The following is a 23,755-nucleotide window of genomic DNA, read 5'->3' on the forward strand; positions in this document are numbered from 1 at the left end:
CTGATGTGTACACCACATGACTTCCTTGTACGGAATATTAAATTATACGCATTTTTTCTTGCATTTCATTTAAACTTATTGGATTGAATTAAATCTACTTTGCCGACAGTGCATAAACCACAATAGAATAAATGCATTCTTTAAAATTCACTCTAGCATTTGTTTGCCATAGCAACACACTGGTGCTAAACTCACTTAACAGTATTATATTTCGTTCATATAATAACTCATAATGCACAAATTTATATCATTTAAAGAATAGAATTATCTAATCGTTGCCACATGTTCTATTCAAATACTATAATAAAGCTAGAATGATGTATAAAAGAAATTAAGCAAACAAAACAAAAAAGAAACAGTTTTTCACAGACGATTGAGTATTTCTCATTCAATTAATTCAGTTCTCACTTCGCGAGAAGGCAAAAATACATAAAAACTCAAAATATCTATATTAAAAATTACGAAGTAAGTTTTAAACACTTATTTCCTCGAAAAAATTCCAGAATGGGTTAAGCATGATTTAATTCGCAATAATAAATGAAGGCATTATCTTTGTTGTTGCGAAGAAGTTTCTCTAGATTGACAACAAATCCACTAGTCTGCTGTTTCAAATGTAAACAATCAATGGTCGCCATAAAAAAAAAGGCTTAGCAGCACTTTAACAACTTTAAAAATGTTGATAATTCTAAACATATTGCATACAGATTTACTAAAGGCACAAAAACCTTAACTCCTTCGCGCCAACTGTCACGTCTGCGTGCCAGCAACGAACACACTCACTTCCCGGCCAACACACAGGCGTGCCAGAGAGTTTTCCCGTTCACCCCCGACTGTCACGTATTTGTGCCAGTGTTCTGGAACATTTTAAAAACTATAATTTCTGCCACAAGATGGCACTGTATGTCCATATGGTTTCAGATACATGTACATTAGACCTTCTACTCGAAATGAGAGAAGCATGACTCACATACACTTGTTTTGATTATATAAACAAAAGGGGAAATAAATGTTTCCGAATGGCGGGATTTATGACGTCTCTTTAAATTCGCACGTGGTAGTTGTTTATTGTAAGTAGAGAAGTTATATAAGCGTTGGGTATTTCGGTTTGCAGTTCAGTTTTTACAAAATAATTGGATCGTGTGAGACGTGAATTCTTTCTGTTTTTACCGTTGCAATGTCAAAGCCTCGAAAATGTTTAACAGAGCATGAAATAACAGATATGATGCAAAATATTTCAGATATTGATTCTGAAACAGATTCTGATAGTAGTGATAGTGATACTATGATATATTCTGATCATAAAGAATCTGGCGAATCTAATGATGATGAGGACATTTCGGACATCTGTATGCCGAGTACGTCGAAAGCAAGTACTTCTCCATGATCATCCACAATAGAAAATTTGCAGAATTTGCGATTCCGTCATTAGTCAGTACCCATCTTTCAGAAAAACTGTTAAATGGTATAAGAAGCTTTTCTTCAATATCATGGATATGGATGTATTTAATGCCAATACTCTTTTCAACAAAAAAAGTAAAAAAAAATCTTCCTCTCCTGAATTATCGGCTTAATTTAGTTAATATAATTATTTATCAGTATTCCTCTAAAAGCACCAATGTTAATATCACACCAAGATCAGCAGAATCATTAAATAAATTGGTTAATAATATAAATTAATAAATTGGTAAAGTTCAAAATTTTTTATTTTCTTCAATGTCTGCACAACATATCTCAGGGAGCTTTTATTGCTACTACTGCTGAATGTTTAATTTTTTTCAAACTTTAAACTTTGCTTTAGCATCATTTTGGTTATGGGCCACTAGCCCCTGAGTTATTTTTAGTGCAGACTTTTGAAGTTTAAAGTTAATTTAGGACTTAAGAAATTGGGAGGCGGTTTTTGTTAAAATTCAAATATGGCTACTGTTAGTGTCATGCATAATATTGCTAAACTTGAGGCATGTAATTACTTTACATGGTCCAAAGATATGAAATTTGTTTTAAATGAAAAAAATGCATGGCTTTTGGTTAAAGGTATTGAAAAATGTCCTGATTTAGATGATGTTAAGGGTATTACAAAAGAAATTATTGCCGACTATCAAAATAGAAGTCGATTGGCATTATCTTTAATTTATATGAATGTAAGCCCTGAATATAGAAACTTGATATGTGAAATTGATGACCCGGTAGTGGCATGGAATACGCTTGCCAAATACTTTCAGCCAGATTATCGGTCAAGACATATGTCCCTGTTTTTCAGAGTTCTTAAATTGTAAAATTAAGCCAAATGAAAGTATTAGTTTTTTTTCTTCTAGATTAAAACACATAACTGAACAATTAGCTGATATTAATCAGGCTGTAAGAGACGTATATATATGTTTCCAGTTTCTTAGGTTCCTTCCAGATAAATTTGATCAAATAGTTCAGAATATTTTGAGGTGGCCAGATGAAAAGTTCATTTTAAAAAATGTTGAACTTGAAATACTAGCAGAGGAAACACGTCTTAACTCAAGAGAAATAGATAGGGAAAACTCCAATAAGACTATAGAAGTTCAAAGTACTCACTGTGAACCCAAATGTAAGCAGATTAAAGGGCTCAAGTGTTATAAATGTGGCCGTCCAGGTCATATTCAAAAATACTGTAGAATGAGAGGTAATTTTTCCAAATCACCCTCACCTGCTTCTTCTGTTTCCTCAGCTGTATCTAGTAGTAACAAAACATCTCCTAAGTGTAAGAACAAACCCAAGTTGAGTAAAGGTAAAAATAATTCCCATGCACAGTCACATTTTATAGCTCAAGCTAATGTTAACAATTTGGAAGAAAATGATGATAGTTGGATTTTTGATACAGCTGCATCTCATCATTTTTGTAAAAATCGTGAATTGTTTGATACTTTTTCTCCTGTGAAAAATGAGAATATGCTAGTAGCTATTGATGGAGTAACTTTTCCAATTCATGGGAAGGGTACTGTTAAAATGAAATTTGGGGATACGGTTATTTTGCTTAAAGATGTGTTATACTCACCTGAACTGAGACGAAATTTAATATCTGGACCTAGAGTAGATATCAATGGAGCAAGATTTTATGGTAAAAATGGGAAAATTAAAGTTACTGATGATGAAAATTCAACTTTGTACAAAGCTAAGTTGATAGGAAGTAACTATCATGTGTTCCCGAAAATAGTCAAAAAGGGGGGCAAATCTGTAAAATTTGAGGCATTCACAGTTCAGCATAATAATAGTGAATTATGGCACGGTCGGTTTGGTCATATAAATTATGGTGCTATTGTCAGGACTAGTAAGAGACGTTCAGTTCGAGGTCTTCCTGTGTTAAAGCACTTACCTAATTTGTTTTGTGAACATTGCCAAATCAATAAGCAAAGACGAATCTCCTATAGACCCTTAGAAGGTATTCAAGTAAAGAGGCCACTTGAAAGGGTTTTTTTCTGATGTATGGGGACCTATTAACATTCCAGGTAGGAATGGTGAACGTTATTTCGTTTCCTTTATTGACAAATATTCTCGTTATGTGGTAGTGTACCCCATTGTGGAGAAAAGTCAGGTGTTTGAAGTATTTGAAAGGCATATAGCACGTGCGGAAAGATCTTTGAACCTTAGATTGAAATACTTTAGGACTGACAATGGGCGAGAATATGATAATGATCAATTCAGGTCATATTGTAATAAAAATGGTGTAAACACAAATTTACAGATGTATACACTCCAGAACAGAACGGAGTTTGTGAGAGATTTAATCAGACAGCTCTCAACAATGTATGTGCAATCTTACATGATAGTGGAATGAGTTCCGAATTTTGGTCAGATGCAGTAATGTATTTTGCATATTCATTTAATAGAATCTGTCATAAGGGCCAAGATAGAACCCCATTTGAATTATACACTAAGCGGAAACCATCAGTACGTCATCTTAAGGCATTTGGAACGATTGCCTATGTGGGAATTCCAAAGGCTAAAAGAAATTCTAAGCTTGATCCAAAGGCAACGAAGGGCCGATTGATTGGGTACAGTGTACGAACAAAAGGGTACAAGATTTAGTTGGAAAATGAGCAAAAGGTAGTAGAAACCCTAAATGCTACTTTTAAAGAGTCAATTGGAATGCAGAAAAGTGGCAGTGGAGCTGCACTGAGCACCCTTCCTGATTTGGAATCTGAAGAAAGGATAGAGTTCCAATCTAATGATATTCCAGTTGGCTATTTTCTGAAATAGAGGAAAGAACCGATACCAATGTACCTTCTTCTACAATTGGCAGTGACACTCAATCTACATTGAGACAAGTAACTTGGCTTCGTAAACCTGTTCCAAGGCCAGACGGCACTCGTACAGATGTGTATTATTTTGAGAGGGGGTGTAATCAAAGACTACAATCACCAAATGATGTAGAAAGGTATTGCACTGAACATAATATTCAGTATGATCCTACCTTGTTTGATTTCAAGTAAAGCAACACTTATAGTGGTGAAATCGACCCAACTGGTACTCCTTCAACGTCATATACCCAAGATAGCTGACTAGATGTTTCAATTCCAAACACTTATAACCAGGCAATGAAATCCACAGAAAAGCTTAAATGGATAGAGGCAATGGAAGAGGAAATGGCCAACATGCGAAAGCATAAAATATGGCATCTTGTTCCACTTCCTAAAGACAAGACTCCACTAGGCTGCAGGTGGATTTTCAACATTAAACGTGACGAATTTGGAAACATTGTTCGTTTTAAAGCTCGTTTAGTGGCTCAGGGTTATCGGCAAATTAAATACGATACCTATGATGAAACCTACTCACCTGTAGTCAACTTTTCAGTAATAAGGCTCTTTTTCTCCCTTTTAGTTGCACACCTTGGATGGGCAAATATACAATGCGACATAAAAAGTGCCTATCTCTACGCTCCTTTATCAGAGGAAATTTATATGTCCCAACCTCAGGGTTTTGTAGAGCGAGATAAAGAAACTTTTGTATGTCATTTAGATAGAGCCTTGTATGGTTTGCATCAGAGTGGCCGATTATGGTACTACGAGTTGGATAGAACACTATGTAACCTAGGGTTTATCAAGTTTGAGTGGTGCAATTGTGTCTATCGTTTTAAAGATTTTGTCATTCTGTTGGTTTATGTTGATGATATAGTAGTGTTTGGGAAAAAGTGAAGTTCAGGCCAAAAGGATATTAAAAGTCCTGAGTTCACATTTTGATTTAAAAATTTTGGGTAAAACAAGAAAGCTTCTGGATGTGGAGTTTGAATATGAGAATAGTAGTGTTTTAATTCATCAGCAATTATATATAGAAGACATAGTTGATCGATTTAAGTCTTTTAAAATACAAATTACTTCCCTTCCAATAGTTAAAGGTGTGAAATATTCAAAGTCTCAAAGTCCCAGTACACAAGAAGAAATGACTGAAATGATGAATTATCCTTATAGAAATGTTTTGGGATGTCTCTCGTTTCTTTGCAATCGTACTCGTCCGGATATAGATTATGCTGTTAATATATTTTCTCAGTTCCAAAGCAATCCTGGTAAGTTTCACTGGGAAAGATTACTTAAAATTTTAGGGTACGTTTCCAATACCAGACAGCACAAACTTAAACTGGTATGCAAGGAACTGAAGCTCAATATATATTCAGATTTGGATTTTGCTTCAAGCAGGGATGATATGGTGTCTATTGGTGGACAAATAGCTTTGTTGGGAGAATCACCTGTATCTTGGCGTACATTTAAAGAGAGGGGAGTGAGTTTGTCTACTATGGAGGCTGAATTTATCTCCATGACTGAATCAGCAAAAGAATTAGTTTGGTTTAAAAACATTTTGGATGAATGCATTCAGTTTAAAATTGCAAGTAACTATGTTTCGAGGCCAATATTATTTGCTGATAACATGGCTGCTATATGTTTTACAAAATCACCCATTGAAAACTCAAGGACAAAACATATAGATGTGAAACTATTTTTCATTCGTGATGTATTGAACAGTGAAATTTTTGATTTAAAATATGTTCCAAGTAAAGATAATCTGGCTGATCCCATGACAAAACCGCTGACTAAGCATAACCTGATAAGATTTTGTGGAACAATTTTCTTATGAAATTGGTTTTTGTGTGTATTTAAATTAAGAGTTTTGTTTATTTGAAACTAATATGTTATAAGTCATATTATGATGGATATTAGGTAAATGTAAAACTGTATAGTGTAGAATGTTGTATGAGTGACCAGGGCCCTGGGTAAATGTATTGAGTGTATGATCATACATATGTCTTTGTATTGTTTTGTAACATGTTGGACTTTTTTGCTACGGTAAAATTTTTGAATAATGGGATAAGATTTTCCTAAAGGAAAATTTTCTTAAGAATTTCTGAATGAAATTGTGATATTTATTTATTCTTGTTTTGAATTTTGTAAAGATACTGGCATTCAGTTTTTATTTCAGGTCGGAGATGATGATGTGGGTGGCATTTGTTGGAAAATATAGCTTATTTTAAACCTTTTACTGCATCATCTCTCCTCCTTGAAATGTTTATTTAGTTTAGTACTTATTTTAAAGTAATATAGTAGTTACTTCTTTTTCTTGCTGCCACTGTTTGCATTGAGAATGGACTGTTTCAACCTAATTGAGATGCAAAAACGAAACGTGATGTTACGTCATCTGAAAAGCCGATTCGTGCCGATAGCTGATTGGTTGCCGTGAGATGACGTCATTCCTACTTCTGCTATAAGTATCTCGCGTCGCTTTGGCTCAACCCCCTCAGACTTCGCAACTTCACTTTCGATTTAGTAGTGCTGGCATGAGGTGTTGCTGTTGGTTAAAGAAATTGTTCTTTCTGTCTACGGCGTTGCTTTATTCCTGCGATTTTGTGAAGTAAGGGAAAACAACATTGCTCTCACTACTGAAGCTGATCCTGAGTTGCTGTCGTCTCTTCTTGATGTTCGCGATAAGTATGTTTTCTTTATTCTTTTCGCTATTAGGTTAAAAGTTAGGTTTCATTCATATCATGGACTAGGAGGCGATCGAAAACCATATCAAATCTGTGTGTGATCACAGAAATCTGGAAGTTACCTGCGATAACTTAGAAAAACTTAAGCAACTTATGCTTTCTGAGTTTCATGCTTATCAAAATTCATTTAATCCAAATAATGCGACTGAAGTTCACTTAGCCCACGTCAATGCTATAGAAAAGGATATACAAATCTTAGAATTATACATTAATGAAATGAAACAAAAAGAAACCCTAAATAATCCAACAGAGGAAACAAATCAATCTGATATTACTACTAGTCAAAAATCTAGAATCAAAAAGAAAACTACAATAGATAAAGAAGGATACATAACCCCTAGAAAAACTCATAAAAGAACTCTATCAAATTCCGAAATTGAAGAACCAGCTCAAAAAAATAAATTCGAGGAACTAAACCCTGAAGACAATATGGAAGCAGAGGAAGGTGAATTTATTACACCCAACAAAAAAGCAGGACACATTCCCCCTATAGTCTTAGCAGACTTCACGGGGGATTGGGATAAGATGAAAGAAGATTTTGAAGAGCAATTAAATATCAAAAAATATCATAGAAACCTAAGTGGAGGTACACTGACCATAAGAGTTTGACTCAGACCACTACCGCACAGTTACTGAATACCTAACTAAACTACTTATTTCTTTTCATACTTTTAAACTCAACAGTGAAAAGCTTATCAAGGCAATAATTAAAAAAACTTCCAAAAACAGCTAATATGGAACTAATCAAAAATGAAATTGCCCAAGAAGGTATCCCAATTCAAAAAATTCGACAAGTAATTCACACTATTGAAGGAAAGAAAGTTCATCTTCCTGTTTTTATAGCAGAATGTACTAGAAATAAAGAAGGTAAAAGAATATATGATCTAAAGAAACTCAGAGGTCTGGATGTCTTCATTGAGCCTTTTAAAGCTCGCCCTGGACCCGTGCAGTGCCATAAGTGCCAAAGGTACGGGCACACACGGGACAAATGTCACTATAAACTTCGCTGTTTAAAATGTGCAGAGCCTCATGAAACATTCACTTGTAAACAAACAAAAAATGACAACAAACTCCCTGTCTGTGCCCTCTGTGGGCAAAATCACGTTTCTTCCTTCAAAGGTTGCAGTAAACATCCTTATAATGTTCAGAAGCAAATCGAAGAATCTAAAGCTTTCAAAGAAGAAAAGAAAAAAGAACAATTTAAATTTAACAAAAAGGATTTTCCTTCACTGCCTGAGAACAAACCAAAAAAAGCATGGAATACTTCCAAGGAAAATGAAAACACTAGTAAAACAGAAGACACAAACTCAAACCCACTTGGCTTTTTTGACTGGATAAAAATCCAATTCACTCAAGTTAAAGAATTCTTCCAGAAATTTAAAACAGCAAAAACAATATTAGACAAACTAGAGGTCGGTATGGCGGCCTTCGAATATTTCTCAAATCTAAACTATGAATTTTAATCAAACTCATAGTCAAATAAATTTTATCTCAGCTACAAATAGCTTCTTAAAGATTTTTTACTATAATGCAAACAGCATCAGATACCAACAAGTGGAAATTTCAAATTTTCTTACTAGACATAACATTGATGTTATGCTAGTAAATGAAACCCATCTCCGCTCTTGCGACAAATTTAAAATACAAGGCTACCGCATCTACAGAAAAGACATAATAGAGGGGGAGGAAACGCAATTCTCATTAAAAACCATATCAAAACAGCCAAATATGATTTAAATCCTGCTTGTACTATAGAAAATGCTGCAGTACTTATCTATAGTGGTTTTAGAGGACTTTTTCTTTTTATCTCCGTCTACAATCCCTCCTCCAGCACTCTTGATCTCAATAATCTGAAACTACTTACTGAAAATAACTACCCCACCTTAATAGCAGGTGATTTAAATGCTAAACATTCCTCTTGAAACTGTAGAGTCACAAACAGAAATGGAGAAAATTTAAGCAACTTCATCCACAATAGTAACATCAATCTCATTGCTCCCAATCACCCAACGCACTATATGCACAACGGACTAGGGGATATTTTAGATATAGTTTTGATGAAAAACCTTCCTAATATTCCTAATCTTGATTCCTACCAGATTTAAACCGATTATCTATAACCCGGAATCACCGAAGTCCCTACGAGTCCGGATTAAGGACTTTTGACTGTATTTAGTTCTCAGATGTATAATGTTAAAAGTCATAAAATGGTGAGTAATGAAAATAAAATGTGTAAAATATGCATTTAAACAAGCAATAAGGTAATTAAAGTATACAGTCAAAAGTCATTAATCCGGACTCGTCGGGACTTCGGCGATTCTGGATTATCGATTTTTCTGGATTATAGATCATCAGTTTAAATCTGGTAAGATGGCATGCAGAAATTATAAAATTAAAAATATGAAACCGTAATTTATGAAACCGAATCTAATTCGAAGATTAAGGAACAATGCAATCTGCAACATTAACTGAATTAGATAATTTTAGCTTAGCCTATACCGTCCGTTATACATTAAGCGCGCATCCGTAAACGTATTTTGCACACATGCATATTCGCAGCCGCAAAGGTCTTACGTGCATGCGTCAACGCGATAAGCACGCGTTTCCGCTACTTGGCCCGAAGGGGTTAACCGGAAGATAAAAACAACATAATTCAATCATTTCTAAAGCAAAAAATGTATAATTTACAAACATATAAGAGTAAAGAAACTGAGATCACTGAGCCGCGTAACAGAGTGGATGTATATATAAATATATTTATATATGTTTGGTGCGACCGATTGCAACCAAAATACGAGGTGCACATCTACATGTTACAGCAGTCCTATATACAAAATTTCAACATTCTGAGTCTACTCGTTTTTGAGTTATGCAAGATATGTACGTACATACATATGTTCGTACAGACGCCAAGAAAAATTCTCTTCAGAATTAATTTTAAGGCAGTTTTATAATTTTTTTGGAGGAATACGAATCTTTTATTCTGTACTTACGCACAGATATCACGCAAAAACATCGTTAAATTGCGTTCGATAACGGTCAAAATCGATGTTTTCATTGAAATATGCTGCCTGAAACTTTTCGCGATTACAATACTTCCTTTTTACTTCGTACAAGGAAGTAAAAAATCAACATAAAGCTAACTGTTAGTAAAATATAAATATCACTTATCTTTTTTCAAATATGACCAACAATTATAAGTGTAAAATATTTAATGCTACTTGATAAATTGCATAAAGTTTATTTTATTCTCAAACTTATTAACAATTATGTTAATTGATTCATGTTTAGTAATAATGTGTACTACTTAGGGATCTATTTTATTTTTAGGATGGTATTGCAAAAGGGAAATTCAGGCATAGATAATATCTTCAGTTGAATTTATTCAGTTCCCATTTGCTCATAGGTCCTTAATTTTTTTCATTAATGGTCCTTAAAAGTACTTAATTTCCGTGTGCAGAAATGTGTACGAACCCTGGATAACTACGTTATGATGAATTACTGAGCCAGCTTAGATTAAAATTAAATTGTGCACTAGGCCACTTTAAAAAATAAATTTAATAGGGGACATGTAAATCTATAATGACTCACAGTATCTCTAACCCTGAGTCAGCAGCCACGGTGGCAATAGCCAGTCTTCTGTAACAAATCATGCTGATTATGATTTTACTTCTCATTTTAACCTATGCCATTTGACATCAAGTCCACCTGCTGATTACTAAGCCTCTAAACTAAGCAAATATGGGACAAAATGAGACATAAAAGAAAAAATCAACATAAAGCTGTTAGTAAAACATAAATAGAATGTCACTAATCTTCTTTCAAATGTCCAGTTGTGTCAAACCATTATAAGGGTAAAATATTTAATGCTACCTGATAAATTTTATAAAGTTTATTGTATTCTCTAATTTATTTTATAATTATGTTTAATAATAATGCATTCTACTTGTGGATTTATTTTATTCTCAGGATCCTATCACAAAAGTGAAGTTCAGGCATAGCTAATATCTTTAATTGAATTTATTCAGTTCCCATTTATTAATAAGTCCTTAATTTTTTTCATTAATGGTCCTTGAAAGTACTTAATTTCCATGTGCAGAAATGTGTATGAACCCTGTAATAGAGCACAATATACTTATTCTTTAATTTTTCACTGATAGTGAGAAATTTAAAATCTCTCAGTGTTCAGTTATTAACATAACATATTTCAAATTAGTAACTTAGTAGAATTTTTTAACTAAATTTTCCAGTTTCTTTATTAAATTATTTTATGAGTTTTTCTACATTTTTTAAACAAAAATTTTAATGTTTTTCCTGTATTTTAATATTTATTTAATGTTCTTATGGCTGCTTCAAAAAAGTAAATTTTCTTTTCATTTTTATAATTTTTATATGTGCAAGAAACTAAATTTTATTTTTACACTTTTTTTTTAATTAAACTATTTCCTTATTTTAAATTTTTGCCTATATTACATTTCTGATTAACTTGCATTAATCTTCCATCTTTAAAGGATAGGCATTTTGAAGGCAGGAGATTAAATGAAGATCTGTGTTAAAAACATTTCTAGCTAATCTTTGACAGAAAAATTGTTTAATCTTCAACAAATTTGGCACAGACATATTTGAATTCTCCATTTAGGATATGATATAGGGTTCTATTACTAATTTATGTGGCCCTTCAGTGAAAAAACAGTTCCCCTGCACGATGTTATTTCTTTTACCTTTTTTTGCTAGCCTAGGTCCATTTGCTGGAATGTTTGACACACTGCACTCAGCAAAATATAGTCCAAACCTCCAGGTATTTCACCTTGAATGTGCAATTTCTTTGAAGCTGTTTTCCACAAACCGTTGTTTTTTCTTTTAATTTCTTTATTTCAGAAATATTTGTTTTCATTGTTGACACAAGAATAATATTTTTTTACAGTTATAGTTTCATAAATTTTGTGTTCTTTTCAAGTTCTTTTAAAACTTTACCTTTTATGGAGACTGTGTTTTATTATCTAGACATGTTAACTGCAAATTAAGCTTAAGTAAACCAGATAACACTAAAATAATGTTTATCAAATGTTGGATGTAGTAGTATCACCCAAAGGTTTTTAGTCAACAGAATCCAGCATTTATTATGCCCCACTTAGTAATCTGATATTAATATTAGTTTCAAATACTCTAAATCTTATAATTCTGATCATTTTTAAGACCAGAAAATAACATATTAAAGAGTACAATTTTATTATTATTGGTAGTAGTAACAGTATGAGGAAAAACTAGTTATTTAAAATACAGTTAAAAGTCGTTAATCTGGACTCGTCGGGACTTCGGCGTTTCCGGATTATAGATCATCAGTTTAAATCTCGTAAGATGGCATGCAGAAATTCTAAAATTAAAAATAGGAAACCGTAATTTATGAAATAAAGAACAATTATGATCTAAAGGGTATCAAAATTCACAAAAAAAAAAGCTTAATATTTATTTGTTTACTTTATTAAACATTTCTCTCAATGTAAGTTGTTTAAGTTGCTTCATTTTATGTGATAATACTTTCTCTTTAATTCTATAAACAGACATAACTTTTTGTTCAGTTACAAAGTTCCGCTGTTCAAGTCTCGTTAATTGCTGTGCCGAGAATACCGACTAACTTGTCAATCGAAATTTTTTCGTTTTCACTAACCTCTCTGTCACATTCTTCATGTCTTTATCCATTTTTTTTGCAGTAATTCCACTTTTTGTTTGTTGGACATCGAAACATACTTTTGTTTTGTAGATCCTTTGGAAATTCCAGCATCGGAAATTCTATTTGACATAATCGAAAGTTCAAGTTTACTTTTATAAAATTGCTCTTACAGTCTGCAAAAAATAATAAGCGGGATCCAATTCGAAGATTAAGGAACAACGCAATCATTAACATTAACTGAAATAGATAATTAGATCATTTTAGCTTACGCCGTCCGCTATACATTAAACGCGCAGGCGAAAACGTATTCTGCACTTGCGCACACGCATATGCGCAGTAGTCAAGGTCTTACGCGCACCCGTAAAACGCCTGTGCGCATGTGCCAACGTGGCGCATGCGCAGAAAGTTTTTAGCTTTGAGGTCCGGATTATGGGTGTCCAAATTAACGACTTTTGACTGTATTCTTTATGAGAGGGATAATATAGAATTTATATTTCATACATTCTTATAAAAATGTGACATAATCAGAACTGTCAAACTCTTAAATGTAGTTTATATTATTAAATACTTAGTTTGAAACTATGTGCTACAATATAGAAATATCATGCACAAGATTTTCGCTTTTACAGAAAGAAGCGAAGAATCAGTCTAAATGTAGTCAAAATTGAAGGAATACACCCCTCAGAAAAATAATAATATAAATTCAGCTTTCAATTGGTAAAAATTTCAAATACTATGTTTCGATATTTACTTTTACTTACTTTCAAATTTCTAGTTCCGACGATCATACTTTCAAAAATTTTGCCTAATTGAAGTTCTAGTGTTCACAATATGCCGGTTAAGTAATCGGAGTGTATTTTAAAAACAGAAATATTACTGAGTTACGTTAATGCAACAACCTGTCTTAAAACAAATACAACAGGTAATTAAAGAGAAAGGTTTTAGAGGCCTGATTTTGTCATGGCTCTGTAAGTAGAATGTTACATTTCTTTTACCTCTTCCATATCAGGAAAAAAAAAACTGTCCTTTGATAGGACATTTTAGTTTTGTGACGTGAAAAATAATCGCAAAGAGACAAATCTAGAGATCATGCATTATTACTAAGTACGCATACTTATTTTCAGAAGAAAGTGGCTCTGCGAAGAGGTTATTGTGACATACTACTTACAGTGGGAAGATGCATTGTGAAATATAGGAGTTTCTGACTGAATAACGTAAAATTAAAAATCATCTTCTTTAAATTATAAGTCAGCTACTCAGTGAAACATTTAAAATTCCTGTATTATTTGACATCCTAGCTTGTAACATAAATTTAATATCACTTAATTTAAACACCTGTTTAATTTTCTCAGGATGAAAAATGCTGGACAATAATCATCTGTCTTTAGCTTATATTCCAAGAACACCGGCTGAATACAGTAATAGCAAATATAATCAGAAGTTTATTTACGTTATTGTTGGTAGTTTAAAAACTAATGTGTTAACAAAATTCTACTGTTTGTGACTGAGAATGTAATAATTGTTTAAATATATTCAAATTAGATAGTAAATTATAATCTAATAACTTATTTAAGCATCATAACATTGGCCAAGCAATTAAACATCATTGATAGTTCATCCCACAGTCCAGTCCAGGCGAAGGAGCTGGCTGTATGGTTTTTTTATGATTTTTCCCATCTGCAATGTGAATACAAACCACTTTTCCTTCGAAAAGTCCTCCATGAAGGCATTCTTGCCCTTAGGCAGATAGCCTCCATTTGCTTTACCATATTTAAATAATCAACCAATCTAATTTATGTTCAAGTTGTAAACTGAAAAAACCAAAAACCTGTGTATTTATACAACTGAGAGGAATATGAGAGATGAAGCCCTATTTCATTCACTTAATATGTACTTCTAGGCAGATTGATGGAAAGAGTAAAAAGTTCTGATGATAAAATTTTTATTGACATAAAATTAGCACATGTCCACAGAGAAGAACTTTTTTTTAATTTTTAGAATTGTTTTACAAGAATTTTAATAAATTCCAATATTATAGAATTGATTCCAACATTATAGAACAGAAATAATAATATGAAAACAAATTGTTACAATAATAATTATTTATTATGTTAATTTAGGTCTTGACATCACTGTTTGAATTTTTAAAGTGGGTTTATTCTGAATCATAACAAACGTAGGATTTAGATGGGACACAGCATAGGATTTAGATTTTTTCATTTTTTCACAGTGCAAGCAACATACATACTTCATCATAAATTTTCTTTAAAAATAATACAGGGCAATAAAATGCGAAAGTGTTCCACCATTTTAGCGGATGACGCAAAATCCCATTTTGAGACTAATAGCCAATTTGGGTTAAAACCCTTTTGGGCTAGTAACTAGTGAACTCTTTAAAGTATGGTATTCTAATTAGTTTTAATATATTGGCAGGAAAAACTAAAGGGACAACTTTAAAAACTGATGTAATTTGAATGAACGCATTGCTAAAAATATGGAACTTGCATAAGATCATTATTTGTTATGCCTGGTATGTCTTCAAAATAAAGAATTGCCTACTTCAGCAAAAATCAAATTTAAATAAAAGCACAGGGAATGTGATTTAAACAAGGACAGAGAAAAGCTGGTGTTACAGCTTTTTAGAAATACCTATAAAAATTAATAATGTGTAGAATCTCCCCTAACTGAAATGCAATTTTTCACGCTGTATATTAGATTGTGTAGGAATTCTTGCGATAAGGAAGTGCGTTCATGATAGATAGCTTGAACTTCCTGCAAATTGTTAGGTGCAAGTTGGTGCCCTAGTATGTTTTATCAAATTTGAATTCAGAAAATATACAGACTACCCCCATCACCCTCAAGATAATTAGTCGCTAGTGCAGGATAGTGGGATCCATTAGAAGAGAGTTATTACCGATTGCACTCCTAAACAGCTTGACATTATGATCAAGAACTTTATCACGATGTATGTCAGTTTTCATAGTTGCACTGATAAAAATATGTAGGTCACTGTGGCCATTCAAATTGATGAAACCTACTAGTAATATGATTCCACCACCTTTGTGCCAGTACTTTCCATGGATGTTATCTTTGGACTTATTGTGTGTGTTTTGCTCCCTTCAAAGTGTAATACTATATGTCTACAACCTACAGATGCAAAAATAAGGGCTGGCTAGGGACTTTGGTGGTATGGTGTATGTGCATACATGCATTGGGAAAAAAAAAAAAAAATAGAGAGAGAGAGAGAGAGAAACCTAGTGTTTGCTTTATTATGAAGAGAGTTTCTAAAACATAAGGTAAAAGTAATCTTTGAAAATCAAGCTTATTTTTACATTGTTTAAAAACCATTGTAAACTTATTTCTTATATTTTACTTTTTGTTCACTAGAAAATAAGTATCTAATGATTTTTTAGCATTCCAATCGATTTGAAGTTTTAGTTATTCCCATATTATCATAAAATAGTTTTTTTGTATTTTATTAGGTACTTAAATAAAGCATATTTGTTATACTTACAGATTTATTAGAGCAATTTTGGGCATGGTTACCTGAAGAGAAACATTTGGAAGTAGAATGTAAATGGCCACCAAAAATATAAATATGTGTTGTAAATATTTTTATTTTGTAAAAATATTTTTAAATAAAACATTTTTATTTATCACATTGTTTTTATGAATCATTTTCTGTCACAGTGTAATAGTCAATAGAAATTTTAAAAAAAAAATTTTTTTTTAATTTTAATTAGTTTATTTATTCATTACGTAATGTCTGAGCACTTTTATGTATATTTTCTATTATTATTAATTTTCATCAAATAGTATTCAGTTGCATAACACCATAAGGAAAGTTTGAAATCCAATACATATTTTTATTACATAAAAAATCAAATTCATTTTTATATGGACTAATCTTAAATTTTCAATATTTTCTGCTGTAGTAATTTACAAACTTTTTCAATGGAATGTTTTTCTTGTTTATGATTCTAGTATATTATCAATTCTCATAGGTTATGTTGCAGTTTTGCTTCTTTCCTGGATTGTGCTAAATATTTTAGTCCAAAGGGGCTTTTTCTTCCTGAAGGACTATTGTTTTCATTTCGTGATTTTGCATCGAAATCCTATAAACGACATATCGCTTTTCAAATCGTTGCCACCAAATACTATCACCCTGTATTATATTTGAAGAAATTAAATAATGAAGAATCTGCATAAATGTGCATGTGTTTTCTCGCATTGTGATAAAACAACAGTACCCAGAGCCATCCAATTTTAAATGCCGTAATCCTACTGTGAATATGGGCATCTGATAGTCCAAATTTGGAATTTGTTTTATTATCAATTTCATATTTTGTAAAACTTTAACGAATTTTTGATTAACAAACTCAACGATATAAAAGCGAGCAATGGCAACACTCTACAGGGAGGGAGAACCTTTTATCTCCAGTGCGCGGAGCTGTGCATCAGAAATTTTAAAGATATGCTCATTTTAAAATTATTTTGCAACATTCCTGTTGAATTGAATTTTGTGCCTTAAGTGCAAAGAACATGATATTTAATAAATAAAGGTTAAACAAAATGTTTTAAAAAAAAACCTGTGAGCGTAATTTAAAATCTGAAGCCTATCAGATTTTTTTAAAGAGGGGACAGCTTTGTACTGTAATTTTTTTATGATTTTAGTATGTGCTTTTGAAGCGTTTCTAAAATAATGTCATCTAAACTGAATAGTTTGAGTTTTTTGCAAAGTACAGGGTGGTTAAAATCCAAGTTCCACTTTCAAAATACTATTTTAAAAAACTAGAAGAATGGCCTAAAATTTGACCTGAATATGTGTAAAGCAATGGGAATTCATCTGATGAAAAAATAGGTTGAAATTTTATCCCCCCTCCCAAAAAATGAGTTTTTAATTCTCTCTAGGCCACAGATTATGTAAAAAGAAATCAGAGGTTTGGTTTTCAATTGTCCCTGGACTAGTGCTTAAAAAATTTTCATTATGCTGCCCATCATTTTCTGCCACAAGTTGAAATCAAAAATAGCATCTTCCATGACAGAACGGACAATATCCGCAGTGATGTTATGAATATCCTGCATAATGTGTATCCTCAATTCAGTTAAGATTGCACCAATGTAAACAACATTTTTTTAGGTAATTCCAAAGCCAGAAATTACAAGAATTAAGGTGAGGTGAGGTGATCGTAGTGGCCATGCTATTAAAAAATGATGGCTGTTGATTCTGTCACTTCCAAATTGGATATTCAACAGCTGCGTCACTCATTTTGCAATACATGGAGGAGTGCCATCTTGCATAAAAATTGTCTTATTGACGCATGCTGTTGAAATACTGGAATGATCTGGTTGCCTAAAAGAAATTCATACCATTTTCCATCAATGGTATAGCTAACAAGACCAGCTCTTTGAAAAACAATGGATCAATGATAATCACTGGCTTAAACATATACCACAGTACAGTGTTCTTTTCACAGTGAAGTGGCAATTGATTATTCATTGTCCATATTCTGCAATTTTGAGTATTGACAAAACTTTGGAGATGGGAAAATGAACTCTCTCTATTCACAAAATATTCCATGGCCATACATTGTCCATTTCCATTGAAGCAAGAAATTGCAAAGCAAAAGGTTTATCATATTGGCTGATTATCAGGAACAACTCCTGAACATGAATAATCTTGAATGGATAGCATTGCTGAATGTTTTTTAAAATTTTACAAATCATGCTGATAGGCAGTGCAAAAGTAATTACCTGTCTAAAGACTGGGTAATTTCTTTTGCACTGTGCTTTCTCTAACCACTGCTCATCTGTTTCTGCAATGCTATAGCCATATCTTCCACTGATATTGAAGCAGTTGCTTTCCTCACTATGCCAACAACTCTCACATTAAATAAAGGTCTCTTCGAATTTACAAATCATCTTCTGCAGACCATTGACAGACATTGGACCAGTGCTGAATCTTATACCATTAATGTGTGGAACTTCATCAAGGCAGCTGACACACATTCATCATTCTTGTAAGAAACCCTGATAAGTTGAGTCTGATTCTTGATTGACAGTCATGATAGGTTTTTCTGCAAATAAAGGGAACTGAACATATCATGTGTGTTTATTGTTTAAGTATAATGTGTGGTTTGCATGTCACATATTATGAGTACAGCGCCATGTATTAATAAAATTATGATCACTCCCCTTCCCCGTTTCACACTAAAAAAAAAAAAATCCTTATTACTTCATGTACATTCAGTAATTCTGACCAGTGGTTCTTTTCCTACAACTTTTTCTAAGTGGAACTTTAATTATAATTACCCTGTACTTATGAACAAATTTTAGAAATTGTGCCTTTTATTTTGTTAAAGTTCTTAGGGAGTTCAAATCTTTTCATATATCAAAATTTTTATTGAAAGAATCATGTGGAGTTGTATCGAGAATTGTGGTAAATATTCTCTATTCTGAATCTCCCTGTTTTTCACCACTGGTAAGTTCTTCAGGCATTCCTACTTCTATCAAGGTTATTTCTGTTTCTTTATCAAGCCAGCATTTTATTTTATTAACTTTGTCAACTGCAGATTTATTGGTTGTTCTGTGTACTAGTAAGCAGCAATAAAAAGATGATGGAAGTGATGTCACAGAAAATGGTCTAGGAGGTAGACCCATAGTAGAATCGTATGATATCTGCAAATGACGTAGATGTCTCCAGGCTGGATTGCATCATACATGGTAACTTTGTTTTTCAATTAATGGCAGAAATGATGTTTGAACAGTTTTGTTTTTACCTCGTGCTGATGACGGTTTATAATGGATGGCATTTTTTAAATTAGTTTTTCATTACTATTTTTAATCAATAAATAATTAATTATTTAATCTTTCCTTATTTTTAATTGAACATTTAATTATTTGGTTATTATTTAACTAATGGATTTTTTGTAATTACGTTAGTTTTAAAAAATTGTTTTAAATCCCCAACCTCTGAATTTCTAGCCACACATCTTTGTGGGAGTTTGTTTAGGAATGTTTAAATTTCTCGCCATGCAATCGTATCTAATGTATTGTTATTGATGGTTACAATTAGTTATCCTCACAGGAAGGAAAATTTGTGTTCTTAAATGTGCGTTAAGTGACAGCGAGTACAATAATAGTGAAATACTGAGATAAACTGCTCAAGCACGTCCTATACATTGTCTTCCCACAGTATCCACTAATGTAAACTGTAAACCAAATTGGGGAGCGAAAAGTATAACCAGCAACTTTACATTCATCCTGAGGAGTCAGATTCAGAACTCATTTTACCCCTGACGCACATCCGCTTGATGACTGTAATTATATCAGCCAGAGAGCCGTAGTCAAAGAGGATGCTCTCTCTCACCAACATTCCCCTCAATTTTTTGTTTCCACCCACTCATACCCTCACACCCTCATTCTGTTTCATCCTATTTCTAGCATTATATGAATTTTCATCAGCTATACTTTAAGTATATTTAATTTTTGTGATGATAAAAAAACTCCGCCCCCCCCTGCGATCACTTGAAATAGTTTAGTTATATTGTGAAGAAATAAATGAGCCTAAATAGATTGTAATATCAATGAACATTTTTAATGACAGAAATTAACTTAAACATAGTTGCGTACAGCAGAGAAAAAAGGCGAAGAAGTAAGAATGGTATACATATACATACATACGTAATAAACAGTTACGTCATCATTCACCGCGCGGATAAACGCGAACGGCGCATGCGTCAGAAGAAGCTCTCTTAAGATAAACGTCGTATTATAATTTATGATACAACAATCCCCCCTTTCGACGTTTGGCGGCTGAAAAAAAAATAAACATTAATCATTTATAGTTATTCCAATTAATTTACAGCACTTAGAATGTTTCGAAGCAGTTAATGTTTTTGTCAGTACATCAGCAGGCATTTTCTCTGTTGGCACATATTTAACGTCTATTTCATTTCTTTCATAAATTTCACGAATAAAATTATGTCTAATATCTATGTGTTTAGTGCGTGAGTGATAAACAGCATTTTTCATAAGCTTCTGTGCACCTTGATTATCACAATATATAATGGTTGGATAATCAGCAGTAAAATTTAATTCTTTAAGAAAACGACGTAAATAAACTGCTTCTTTGGCACTTTCTGAAAGACTGATGTACTCTGCTTCAGTACTTGATAATGCAACAGTTTGTTGCTTTCGTGATTCCCATGTTATCGGATTTCCAGCAAGCTTGAATAGGTAACCTGTATACGATTTTCTAGTATTAACATCAGACGCCCAGTCGGCATCGGTATATCCAATAAGTGCTTTTCCAGTCTTTCGAAATTTTAAACAATAACTTTTAGTTCCTTTTAAGTATCGAAGAACGCGCTTTGCAGCCAACCAGTGTAATTTTCCAGGATTGTTATTAAATTGGCTCAGGTGACTGACGGCATATGTAATATCCGGCCTAGTAAACACAGAAAGATACATAAGTGAACCAATTAGACGGCGATAAGGTACATTGTTCATTTCTTCCTTTTCAGTTTCAGAAGGACACATTTCTTTACTTAATTTTATACTAGGATCTAAAGGAGTTGCTACTGGTTTTGCATCTTGCATATTAAACCCTTCGTAGAATATTATCAACATATTTCTGCTGAGATAAACTAATAGAATTATTATTTACATCTTGATTAAATTCTATTCCAAGACAATAATGAAGTTTGCCTAAATCTTTAACATGAAATTCTTTAGAAAGATAACCTTTAAGTTCAGCATATAAATCACAGCTATTTGTTGTTATTATTAAGTCATCAACATATAAAATTAGAATTAACTCACCTTGAGATGTTTTCATTCTGTATACACACTTATCTGATCGTAATGGTTGTAATCCAAAGTTTTTGAGTTTTTTGTTTAATTTTTCATACCACTGTCGTCCACTTTGTTTCAAACCATAAAGAGACTTTTGCAAAGCATAAACATAATCAGGATTATTTTGGTCTTCAAAACCTTTAGCTTGTTCCATGAAAATTTCTTCTTTTAAATCTCCGTTAACATAAGCCATAACAAAATCTAGTTGATATAACATAAGGTCTTGTTCAGCACTGTATGCAATCACAGTTCTTATAGAACTTGCTCTGGCTACTGGAGCAAAGGTTTCATTAAAATCAATTCCAGGTTCCTGTGCAAATCCTCTAGCAACCAATCGAGCTTTTCTCTTTTGAACTGTTCCATCTGCATTATATTTCGTTCTAAGAACCCAGCGACATCCTATTACCTTTTTGTTGTGTGGTCGCTTTACTAATTTCCATGCACCATTTTTAACAAGTGCTTCATACTCACTTCGCATAGCCTTATGCCATTCTTCAGCATAACTTCCATTTAATGCTTCTTCTAATGTCGGATTTGTATCTTCTTCAGCAATTTGTGCTTCTTCCTTTTCTATGTTTATATTGTGGTACTCCTTTTTTGGTCTTCCTGGCTTCCCAGTCTTGACTTTCTTTGGACGACCTGCCCCCCTTTTAATCTGCATTTCAGGTAGTGCTTCGGAATCAGAATCTTCATTATCAGATGATTCAGCAGATGCTTCTGCCATATTTGAGGGGTCTTCTGTTATTTCATCAGCCGATATTTGATTTACGTTCAGAGGTTTTTCCTTCTTTTTATCAGGAATTTATCGAGAAATAAAACTTCTAAATCTTTATCATAATTAGTACAGTTTTCAAATTCATCAATGAATCTAACATCTCGGCTTATAACGATTTTTCTGGAATTTTTATTCCACAGCCTGTATGCTTTCGATTCATTTGAGTATCCTACAAATATATGTTCTTCTGATCGAGGATCGAATTTCCCTTTAGACCTTTTATTAAGTACAAAACATTTTTGTCCGAATACTTTGAAGTGAGATACAGTTGGCTTGATGCCAAAAAATAACTCATAAGGTGTTTTGTTTACTCCCAGGCTTCGATTTGGGCAACGATTACGAATATAAACAGCACAGTTCAAGGCTTCAGCCCAAAAGGATTGGGGAAGATTACTTTGTAGTAACAAATATCTGGCCATTTCAGTTAAAGTGCGGTTCATGCGTTCAGCTCTCGAATTCTGTTGAGGAGTCATTGGTGCAGAAAATTCTCGTTTAATCCCGCATTCTTGAATATATTTATTAAATTCTTCTCCGAGATATTCGAGACCGTTATCAGTCCGAAGGATTTTTATTTTCTTTCCTAGACGATTTTCGACCGCAGCTTTGTATTTAATGAATGCATTTTTCACTTCATCTTTAGTTTTAAGAAAACTGACTTCGACATAACGCGATTTGTCGTCTATGAAAGTAACAAAATAACGCGAACCAGCATGGGATGGGACTCTCATAGGTCCACACAAATCTGAGTGAATCAAGTACAGTAATTCATCACTTTGAAATTTTGATTCTTTTTGAAAAGGTTGCACAGTTTGTTTACCTCTGATACAGACTTTGCAGTCTTTTAGATTCAGTGTTATTAAAATTTAAATTTCTAATTATGTTATCAGACTTAAGTCTTTTAAAATCAGACTCATTTAAATGACCTAATTTAAGATGCCACTTTACAAAAAACTTACCTGTGCTATTGCAGCTGTTTCAGTGCTTGGATGTATATAATAAAGATCACCATGACGAATAGCCTGCACTAGTATAGATCCATTTGGTTCTATTATTCTAGCATGTCGTTCTGTAAAAAATCACTGAACGATTATTTGCAGTAGCTTTAGATGTTGACAGCAAATTACATTTTAATTCCGGAACACATAACACATTTTTGAGCGTAAGTTTAATTGTCTTATTTCCGTTAGGTACTGTTATAAGGACAGTTCCAATTCCTGTAATTTTTGCTGTTTTGTTAACTGCTAACTTTATGGTTGAATTCGTTCGAGGGTGAAATTCTGAAAATAACCTGTCATTGCACATGTGAGATGTACAGCCACTATCTAAGCACCATGAGAAGGTCTTATGATAAGCATTGTTTACTGCTAAACTAATCTGCTCTTCATAATTAGAAGCCATCATAGAACCTTGATTTCCCTTATTTGATTGCGCATATTTTCTATCAGCTATTTTC

General features: G+C 32.9%; 1 protein-coding gene across 1 annotated transcript in view; it reads left to right on the forward strand.

Annotated features, from left to right (window-relative positions):
* The window catches only part of kz (putative ATP-dependent RNA helicase kurz), a 186,950-nt gene extending 170,620 nt beyond the window's left edge, over window positions 1–16,330 (forward strand). Inside the window, 1 exon segment of the mRNA XM_085811070.1 lies at window positions 16,188–16,330. Coding sequence (XP_085667196.1) covers window positions 16,188–16,267 — 80 coding nt within the window. The 3' untranslated portion in view covers window positions 16,268–16,330.
* Window positions 16,331–23,755: the final 7,425 nt, after the last annotated feature.

Source organism: Stegodyphus dumicola, chromosome 2 (assembly GCF_044657685.1).
Source record: "Stegodyphus dumicola isolate Sdum_Otavi_A_Nest chromosome 2, ASM4465768v1".
NCBI lineage: Eukaryota > Metazoa > Arthropoda > Arachnida > Araneae > Eresidae > Stegodyphus > Stegodyphus dumicola.